The sequence below is a fragment of the Rhagoletis zephyria genome, unplaced genomic scaffold, assembly GCF_001687245.7.
Source record: "Rhagoletis zephyria isolate East Lansing unplaced genomic scaffold, Rhagoletis_zephyria_1.1 Rzeph_scaffold_00368, whole genome shotgun sequence".
In the NCBI taxonomy this organism is placed as follows: domain Eukaryota; kingdom Metazoa; phylum Arthropoda; class Insecta; order Diptera; family Tephritidae; genus Rhagoletis; species Rhagoletis zephyria.
The window spans coordinates 259,072-270,146 of NW_016157452.1; the positions used below are offsets into that span (position 1 = coordinate 259,072).

Consider the following 11,075-nt stretch of genomic DNA (forward strand, 5'->3'; position numbering starts at 1 on the left):
CCCCCCGGGGGCTTCGCGTAAGTGGAACTACGGGCTTGACAACCCCGGGGTACCCAGTCAAAGGCTACCAGTCCTGAGTCGAATCGGGGCTCAACTGGTAGAAGAGTCTTCGGCTCTCGGAAGTCTTACCAGAGACTTAAACCTGGTACTACAGGAAACAAATGCACTCGGAGTATCTTCGCAGGCAAGATTGGCAAAACTAGCTGGATGAGCAAAGCGCACAAGACAAGCACAATGTACGCCAGCAGGACTTGCAAAACGGAGAGAAAGAAGTTGAACGAAAGGAAGAAAATTTGGTGAAATGGTGTATAATGCTTCACATACAATACCAGGGCATAATAGACCTAAAGTCGCAGTGCACAGCCTCTAACAATCTATCTAATACAATACCGGCGAACGGCAAATTTCGCCAAATTGGGCGATGCTGTCGTTCACCGTTCGGTCACTGTGATGTTAAGTCATTTTCTTCCCATGAGATGTGAGCTTGCGGATCGAACGCTCTGAAGTCATATCGTCACCATTATGTCAGAAGCATGAATGTGCAAATTTATCAGTTTTGAGTTATTGAGTTGACTTGATTAACCGAGAATACCATGTCTACACGGAAACTACATATCCTCACCTGAAATGCAAAAAGACGTAACAACATCGTAACTGAAATGGAAAAAGTCGTGACAAATATTTTTTATTTTTTTTCATAAAATAACTGAATTTTGAAGTTTTTATTAGTTACGACTTTTTGTATTTCAGCGACGATGTTTGTTACGTCTTTTTGCATGCATGATATGTGCATACATACATACGTATATAGGTACAGTGACTCAAACAAGGGTTCACGTGTTGATTTTTTTGGGATATTCACAATATATTTCTAGTTAAAATTTTTTTGTTAGTATGTTATTTTTCTTATACTATATTTTATAAAAATATTCTTCATGATTTAACCGAAATCAATCCAACTTTCAAACTTTATGCAAAATTCAAAAGTTTCATAACAATTTCGAAAATTTCATAAAATTTTCGAAAGTTTTTGGGTATGCAGTTTTATAGCTCATGAAATTTTAGTATAATAAAGTAGAATTCGCATAATAGAGAACCAGTTTTTCTAATAGCGGTCGCCCCTCGACAGGTAATGACAAACCTCCGAGTATATTTCTGCCACGAAAGGCAGCATCTCACAAGAATACAATCGCACGCAAAAATCGGAGGAGAAGTTCGGCCAAACACTAACATATTGTGTAACCGCCAATCTATTATTATTANTTATGCACTGGCCGGGGGCGCTAGTCTCTATACTACCTTCCCCGAGTGTGGGACTCCCACCGAAGCGTGTTGGGCTACCCACTAAAACCCAAACTCCCACCGCCCGCGCAAGAATCCCGCATCTGGCACCGCAATTCTGCATGTCTTCAGATACAGGAGCGCGCTGCTAGAGCCTCGGGGCTGCTCTTTTGTAGGGGCGTTTCATTCGGTTGTCCTCAGTAGACATCCGTCCTCTTGTTTGCAGCGCAACTGCCGCCCACTTGTCTGCACTGGAGAACATTACCCCAATTATGTTGTTCGGAGTTATGTCTCCGTATCTTTCTTCCAACATTCTGCGCGAAATCAAGAAGTGTTCGCAGGTGAAGAATATCTGGTACACGTTATCTTCGACGTTTCCGCAGTAGTGACAGAACGGTGAGTCCACCCTTCCCATTCTATGAAGATATTCTCGGAAGTAACCATGACCGGTGAGGAATTGCGTCAGGTAGAAATCGACTTCCCCATGCGGTCTGTTGAACCATGTTTGAAGGTCGTCTATCAGGGTGCTGGATTAGTTGCTCGCGCGCCCTTGCCGCGGCAGTCGCTCGACCTATCTCGGCACTAAGATAGTAAATCTCTTTTCGCTCGTACCCAAGTAGCTCAATTGGTATGACGCCAGAAATAACTAGAACCGCGTCCGCGGACACTGTATGGTATGCAGAAGCAATGCGTAGTGCCCCTCTGCGCTGGACCGAAGCCATTTGAATCCGGTATTTTTTGACTTTCAATGCGTCGGCCCATATTTCTGCCCCGTACAGGAGCACCGACTGGACTGCTGTCATCAGAAGTTTCCTGCGGATGGCTTCGGGCTGCCTACGTTCGCAATCATGAGCCGGCTGAGAGCCACCGTGCTCTGTACAGCTTTTTCACAAACTCCATGGATGTGTTCCCAGAATGTGAGTTTGGTGTCAAGCTTCACCTAGAAGTTGTCACGAGTTGAGGTCCGACCATCATGTTTATAATTGTTGGGGTCCGTTTCCTGGTGAGGAGCACGATCTCTGTTTTGGCTGTAGCCAATTATTATTATTATTATTATCGCGTTGGATTTTTTTTTAATTTTATATTTTTGTTTTTCAAACAGTCTTGGGCATTTTCTTCCACAGACATTCATATATATACATATGGAAAAAATGCAAAAGCCCGTCAACCAAAAAATAGTATGTACTAAAAAATCGACACGAAATGTTAGCCGCTTGAAATTTGCTTGTGTTGTAGTTAATAGAATTGTATGCGCTATAAAACAGCAGACCCAAAAATTTCTAAAAATTCAGATTAAAAAGTTTAAAATTTTGATGAAAATGTTTTGATCTTTTTTAAACTTTGTTTTAGTAAAAACGTGAACAATATTTTTATAAAAAATACAATAAAATTTCACATGAAGGGCACTCCGAATGTTAAAAAAAAAATCAACATGTGATAGCTTCTTAGATCACTGTATGTACATATGAAAGCAATATACTTCCATAATATACATACAGAATTATTTAAAATTTTCAATTTTGTGGGAAAAAGCAATCAAAGCTTGAACAATTCATAGGGCTGGTTTCTCCAGCTCAACTTAACTTAGTTTAGCCATTTTTTGGACTTAAGTCAAAAGTTAGCCTACTTTTTATTCAGCTTATTCTTTACTAAGTCCAAAAAATTTGCTAAACTAAGTTAAGTTGAGCTGGAGAAACCAGCCCATACAGTTGGTATACCAAAAGACAGATGGGAAGCCGCATATATTCGCCATTTTTGGGAAGTTTAGTCATCTGGTGGGCAGCATAACATATTCTCCTCATCAAGCTTATTAATTGTATAATGAAATCTTCGAAAACATAAATTGTACATATGTACTCTTATGTACATACATATGTTTGTACGCCAACTAACGAAAAGCATTGTTTACCTGACATAATAAAATTTAAACATATTTTTAATAATACAAAAATGCACTTATTCGCCTTGCATTTAATGCGTTATTGCAGTTTACATACATATGAATGTATGCATGTATTTATATATGTGTACATATGTTTATGTGCTTATATAGAAATGAATATACTCTCGTGTAAATAAAACGAATTTTATCAATCTGTAAGGTTATCACTGCAATTGAGTCATTACAGAGCGTGAGCGAAAATACATTCGAAACAGTGGAGAATAGACTTCGGAGTGTATGGACCGTTTAAAGTGTGAAATGTTTTCGTTTAAATTGAAATAAAGAAAATTACGCATCCAAAAGGGGAGACGAATCTCAATATAAATTCTCTTATCAGTCTTTAACCTATCCAAAAATACATAAGTGTTACAAATTGTGAAAAAAAAGAAAGCATTCACTTCCACAACACATCTGGCGTTTCTCGTTGACGAGGCGTCCTTCGCATCATTAATGTTGCCTTCGTCGTCCAATGCACGTTGCAGTTCTGAGGAATCACTCATTAATTGGTCAAATCAAAATGCTGTGGCCCATCGTAGTAAAAGTGTACCACGAATGTATGGTTGTGTGGATACCTTAGCGACTGCATCATCACTTCCAAATAATCCAAACAGTACGAGGAACTTTAGTGCAAACCAAAATAGTCCACCGAGTATTGAATGTAATGTTGCGGTGACGAGAACGGGTAGTAGAGGAAGCGACGTCTACACAGCGCCGAATTTACGTCAACATTTAAGACAAAATAGTGACTACGATACTGGTAATAATCATAATAAGAATAACGGCAGCAGCAGCAACAACAACAACAACAATTACCATCATCAGCAACATCGTCATCATTTTAAACAGCATCACGGCTGTACAACGAGCCGTTATAGTTCTACTGGTGGTGGTGTTGGTGTTGGTGGTGGTGGGAGTAGCTCTGCAGCCCTTCTTCACTTATCAACAACGCGTCTCGATCCCTTCTCAGCACCAACAACAACAGTAGGCTCATCGCTGTTCGGTGATAGCATGACGGAGATTGCTGTGAGTATGAAGTGATCTATACATACTGTATGTACATATGTATGTACGTATTTTTTTTTAGAGATTTTGCGTGAAATGGAAATTTAATAACTGATAATAACTGATTCTGTGTCGGTGGCTCCAAAACTGTGTTATACTAAAATGCATACGTACAGTGACTCACAGTATGATTTTGTTTTACGATATTCAAAATGTTTTTGATGGTAAACTTTTTCGATAATTTTTTATATAAAAATATAGATTATTCTTCAACAAAAACCATGTAAATAAAAATTTCTAACTTTGGAGAAAATTAATAAAAATTCAGCAAATTTTCATCATATTTAACCAATTTTTTTACAAAAAAAAAATCGAGTATGCAGTTTTATAGATAGGTAATTAAATCATAGAATAACAGCAAAGTTTTGATTGGCTGAAAATCTCGGTTCATTTTTGAGAATTTTTTTTTGCTGACTAAAAAATTCGTTAAGTGGAAGGAAATGTTCAACGCCGCCAGCAAAAAAATTATTAAAAATCGACGGAACATATCTACCAGTCGCAATTTTAAATATTTTTAAACATTTGTATGAAGATTATATTAACCTATGGTATATAGGATTTACAATTAAGTGTTTTGGCTAAAATTCGTCTTTCTGTACATGAAGGTAAAAAGAGGGATTTTTTCAGTTCCCACCAGCAACATATATACGAATAATAGCACTGGATCACAAATTTTAATTTTGATTTGGTTCTCCAGACGCCACTATCCAATTTGTATGTAAAATCGCTCGCTGATTCCGAAAATCGAGCTAATTTTTTTTTGTATGGATACGTTTTCGAGATATTTGCAATTTACCGTTATTCAGCTTAAAAAAAAAATCGGGTATATTTTACGAACCAATTAAATAATCGCAATACGAGGTACGGCAAATGATAGAAAATAAAATTGTCCACAAACCGTATATAGGTTACTTCTCGATAGCTTCTATAGTTTCTGAGAAATTAATTAATCGTTCCTGATTTTAATTTTTTTTTTTTATGAAAAAATACAAAAAATTCAAACTTTAACAGGGAAAAAAGTCACAAAATAACGGTTTCTGTGTAAATAATTGGCACTTGTGTTAAAGCCTCTTCCTTTAGAAAAAACTAAGCTGCCAATGAATGAAATCGATATGTAAATACCAAAATAATGATTAGTCAAATGAAAATGCGCAAGGATTTTTTGTATGAAATATCAGCAGAAAAGAGTGTTACCCATACGCCACGCAAATCTGAGCAGGTAGAGTGTTTGCATCGAAAACAAGAGGTGTCGCAAATGATTAATTAATTTCTCAGAACATATCAGGGTTATGGAAAAGTGATATATGTATATACAGTTTATGGAGAATTTCAGTTGCTCTCATTTCCCGTATCTCGTATTACCATTTTTCAATTGGTTCGTAACATATACGTAATTAAGTGAAACCGCGATTTTTTGAAGCTAAGTAACGGTAAATTGCAATATATAATAGAAACTACATACATAAATGACAGTTTAAAAGATTGCACAAAGTTCACAAAAAATAATCAGACATCAAAAAATCTCATAAAATTTTTAAATTTTTTATTTAGAGTTTTTAGAAAAGTTTCAATTACGCTGTTTTGTAGCACATTAAATGTAATGCTGGATTTCCACTTGGCATTAAATGGCATAAATGACAAATGACAAAGTTGGGCATTAAAAAATATGGGTGTGATTACGTTAAAAAATTGTCATTATGTTCATTTCCCCATGGCATCTTTTAAATGGCATATATTTTTTGTCATTTCAATGCCTAGTGGAAATTCGGCATAAGTGTAATAAAGTGCAAGTTTCAAATCACTATAGATGACCGTTGATTTTTTAGATTTTTTTTGTCGAGAATGTTGCAAACATGCACTTTATTAGCCTAAAAACGAATGGGCTACAAAACTGCATACTCGAAATTTTTCTAAAAAATTCTGATGAAAAAGTTTAACATTTTTATGAAATTTTTTTGAAGTTTGGTAATTTTTTGTGGAATTTGTGCAAGGTTTGAAACTTTTATTTATGTTGTTTCTGTTATAGATTAAGTTATATCTTAAATGAAAATTAAAAAAAATAAAATAAACATAAGCTGGTAAAAATATCATTTTGATGCTAAATCTTTTACCATAGCTGTATACCTTGCTTCAGCTTTTAAGTTCTGTTTAAACCTTCCTCGAAAAGAATCTTGCCAATACTTTGTGAGTTTGTCGCCATACATAAATATGTAATTGTGGTAAAAAAAAGTTTCACAATCAATTGTAATCTTTTTTTCTCTCTATCATAGGTAGACGATCTAAGGAATACACATGAACCTACTTCCGAACTACTCGATTATTGTAAACGCAAAGTAAAATAAATCAAATACATATTGCCTTGCACTATTTGTCTAATCTTGTCTATTTGAATATCTTTATTGCAGTTTTTGCGTCCATTTATCATAGTATTGTCACTTGTCGGCGTGAATCCTATACCAACGGATACATCAAAGATACTCTGTTGCTTAAACTATGCACAAGCTTTGCTGGTTTTGTTAATCTTACTATTTGGATATTTTCTACAATATGTATGCTCATATCGGTAATGTTTTCTTTTCTTTTTTTTTAATAATTATCTATGACTCACTTTTTTCGAACTCTAGCGGCGATCGCGGTTTCATAGCACACGATCAGGATTTAATCACTGATCCAAATTCAAATGCCACATACACAGTGGGCCAATTGTTGTTTGGTCATATTTTTCCCAATGCACTTAATTTATCCAGCTTCATATCAGCTGTAATTGTTTTCAAAATTCTCGATCAAGAGCAATTACAGAACTTGATCGAGCGTGTATTTCTAACCACCTTAGTGCCGCGTCGCTTGTGCAAAATCCTATGGCTATATCTTTTGTGCGGAGTCGTTTTGTTGGCGCTGCTTTTCGCTTATACAATTCCTTCGGTGCTTTTGCAGTCGCGCATCATACAAGTCAAGTGGTTCACTGGTATATTAGCCGACTGGGAATTGGCTACGAAGGTGAGGGTTTATACTCTAGTTGCTCTTCGAGTTTTTTGTTTAGTAAAACTAATATTTTTTATTTTATCTTTAGATCGTGCTGATTGTGACGCTTTTTATTCAAGATTTAGTTGAAGTAATAATTCTTTCCAACTACTGCATACAGTGCTATTTGCTGCGTATACACATTTCTTCGCTGTCGCATAAGCTTTTGATGCATTCCATTGAAACTGTTGATTGGATGCGGGTAATTAGAGTTAATAAAATAGATAAAGCTTATATACAATACGCAATTTCATAAACTATATCCTTTTTTCTTTTATATTTCAAAGGAGGTGCTAGAATTTCACAAGCTATTAGAGCACCTCAATCGTCATGCCGCCGTACCCGTATGTTTCTTGACGATCATGAATTTGGCGTACGCATTCGCTGGCTTGATATACATTTTCAACGATCTAGATTTTCATTACTCTGCATTAGAAATTGTAATTTTAAACATTTTTAATGTACTACTCTGGCTTTTGCTTGGCGTCATACCGTTCGTGTTGGCTGCTTCGTTGACGCAGGCGTGCCAAAAGGCCCAGTCCAACGGTCATCATATCAGAGCTCGCCCGTTTGTGTATCACAGCACGTCCTCTGAGGATTTGAACTCAACTTTACTGTTTTCATCGTCTTTACAAATGTCTGCTAAAATTTTCAAAATGCCTATTCAACCAAACTATCTGTGTTGTGCTCTATTATCCATATCGATTCTAGTTTTAACTCTCGGCATGTGCCTCAATCCATCTGTCATTGGTATTTTTTAGAAAAATATTTTTCCAAAAAAAAAATTTGCAAATAAATCTACTAACGTACTTGTTGGAACATAGTCATAAATATATGCATTTACATGTTATATAACAAATAAATTATAACGGTATTATAATAATAATAATAATAGATTGGTGCTTACATATATTTTAGTGTTTGGCCGAACTTCTCCTCCGATTTATAAAGTGATTAAATATTTGTCTATTGCATGTGCTTATTATGTTATTAAAGAAAAAAACTTCAAAGATAAGTAAATAAAAAAATTAATTTCTTAAAGCATAAGAATCAAACGTGAACCGTAATAAGAGAAGTTCGAATTACATTTTCATACAATTTTTAAGGGTTCAGTAAGATTTCGTAACGGGTTACACCACCTTGAAAAAAGTATTTTTTTTTTTGGTTTGACAATTCTACATACTCTTAGAAGATTATAAGCGCCTCTCCATTCCGGAATTTACAGTATGTACTTTAGTAGTTACGGCTGTTAGAAGTGAGAGCAGTTGAATTTCTACTTTCTACTGTAGAAAGGCACCGAAAGGTGGTACATTTTTACACCCGAGCGCATATGTGCACAAGGGTATTATAACTTTGTTCACATAACGGTTGTTTGTAACAGACAAAAGGGATCAATAGGATTATATATATAGACATGAATATATCAAAAAATTCTCAGAAAATAGAACTCGATTAAACCGTGACTATGTGGCCGTCCGATCGTCCATCCGTCTGTCTGTGCACACGATAACTTGAGATAAAAATTAAGATATCTTAACGAAACTTGGCATGTGTATTTCTTTTGAGCTAAGGACTCACGGTATTGAAAATGGGACATTAACCGCGCCTACCTCCAATAAAACGGAAGATTGCAGAAATACATAAACTGGGATATGTATATCAGTATTTACTAAAGCTTATATACTTTAAATTGATATTTACAATAATCTCTTGGAAAAATACGAATATTAAATCTTTTTCGAAAAGCCCCGCCCACTTATACCTTATGTGTATATGTATCGCGGTAACCGTTCAACCATTTTCAACCAAACTTGGCACAGTTGCTGTCCTTGGTACATCATATTAAACGGACAACAGCCACGTCCACATCCCATATAACGGTAATTTAGAGAAGTAAAAAATCTGCAATAAATCAGTAACTTCTGGGCTAATTTATTCAAAACTGTTGTTTGGAATAATTCTTTAGCAAGAAATACCAATATAACAAATTTTGGAAAATGGGCGTGACACCACCAAATTCGGTATAATTACACCGGCATAAAAAAGAGATATGTGCATTTAAAACGGTATTCACATCGTATTATACCATCTTCAAACATACAAAAAAAAATAATAATAATAGGTTTGTTCGTCGAAAATCCAGCAAGAATTATCCAACACTCAAAATATCAGAGAGTAAGAAAAAATTCTCTCAAATTCTCTCTCATATTGAGAAACTTGCAAATTTCTGCACGAACGCAAATTTGCAGGAATTTGCAAGTTTCGCTGCCAGCTGGCGTCCACGGTTGCATTTCAAACATAAAAAATTTTTATAGAATTTTTAAAATTCTTTCGTATGGCCAAAAACAGGATATACATGTATATTTCTTGTTGTTCTGACTTTCTTTAACATACATTTCAATTTCTTCATCGTACTAGCTGTCGGGTTTCTTAAATCGACTCTGGTTGCAATTGCATTCCGATTGCGAATACCATTTTTTTCAGCCGAATTAAGTTCAAATCATTGGAATTAACTAAATTAATTATATCAACAATTATTTACTTCCTTTTTTCATAAAAAAATCGCTCGTGTTTATAAATTTTTAAATTTAACGAACTAATTTATTCAAATTATTGTAGACAAAAATGCAACCATGCGCCACAACCACATGTTTTTCGTGTTTGCAAATTCTTGCTGGCAAAATTTTTTCCAGCAAGAATTTGCAACTTCTCTCCAAGAGAACTGTCACTTTGCTCTCACAATTTTTGAGTGTTGGATAATTTTTTGGTCTGCACGAACGCGATTTGGGCAAAAATCGTGATAATTCGTACAAATTCGTACAAATTTTTTACTCGACGAACAAACCTAATAACACCGCTCTGTAACTGTCAAAATGTACAAATTTATACAAATGCACCAATCGTTTGATTTGGCTTTACCCCTACGTCTCCACCTTCTACTAAATTTGTCTTAACATCTGTTAAATTTCTGTTTAAACTTTGTCCCGTTTTCTCATGTGGGCAACTTGCTGTCTTAACATATCACTTTCAAAATGGCATCAAACCAATCAAATCGATCTGTACCCAATGGCGCGGTTAAATCAAAACTGAGTTTTCAAAATACGAAATGACAGCTGATGTTAAGACAGCGATGGTGAGCCACAGACGTGGTCATCCCAGCAAACAGCTGCTTGCAGATGAGCCCTCGCTAAGGCACGTCAGGAGGCATCTCTACGAACTTACGGAGGAAGTCCAGAGGTTCATTAAACAACCTCTGGACCCGTCAGCCTACCGACAGGCCCTGAGCGGCATTCACAGGGAATCAGTCTCGAGTTATGTAGACTCCCACCATGTGAATGCCGTTCTGGGCACACAACCACCGGACGTGGACGGGACAGAACTCTTTCTGCCTCGGGAGACCCGCATCACAATAGCCAACTTCGCTCTGACTATTGCAACAGGCTTAACTCATACCTGAGCAGAATTAATGAGGATGTGCCCAACCAATGTCCGGCCCCACCAATCTTACGCCCCTGTCCTTATGGACAGACCCTGTTGAAGTCGCACACTTCCTGGGCCTCCCCTTAGCTGAAACGGACGACAACGTTGACGGATGATCTGACCCGAGCGGGGCTTGGTAGCCGCTATAACAACAACAACAGCGATGGTAAGAAATTCGGCAAGACACATATGGTTTAACAGTGAAAATTTGCGGTCCCCACCTGACATTTCTATCTTAACACAGCTTTTTTAAAATAATCTCTAGAAGGTGAAGACGTGGAGTAACAAT

The 11,075-nt window shown here is 36.3% G+C and overlaps 1 protein-coding gene across 1 annotated transcript; it reads left to right on the forward strand.

Annotated features, from left to right (window-relative positions):
- The first annotated feature begins 3,301 nt into the window (after positions 1 to 3,301).
- Positions 3,302 to 8,101, forward strand: GrlHz (Gustatory receptor-like Holozoa). Its single transcript, XM_017611086.1, has 6 exons — positions 3,302 to 4,246; positions 6,556 to 6,618; positions 6,691 to 6,848; positions 6,910 to 7,282; positions 7,356 to 7,508; positions 7,594 to 8,101. The coding sequence occupies exons 1-6, from the start codon at positions 3,674 to 3,676 to the stop codon at positions 8,065 to 8,067; spliced, it is 1,794 nt and encodes a 597-aa protein (XP_017466575.1). The 5' UTR covers positions 3,302 to 3,673; the 3' UTR covers positions 8,068 to 8,101.
- Positions 8,102 to 11,075: the final 2,974 nt, after the last annotated feature.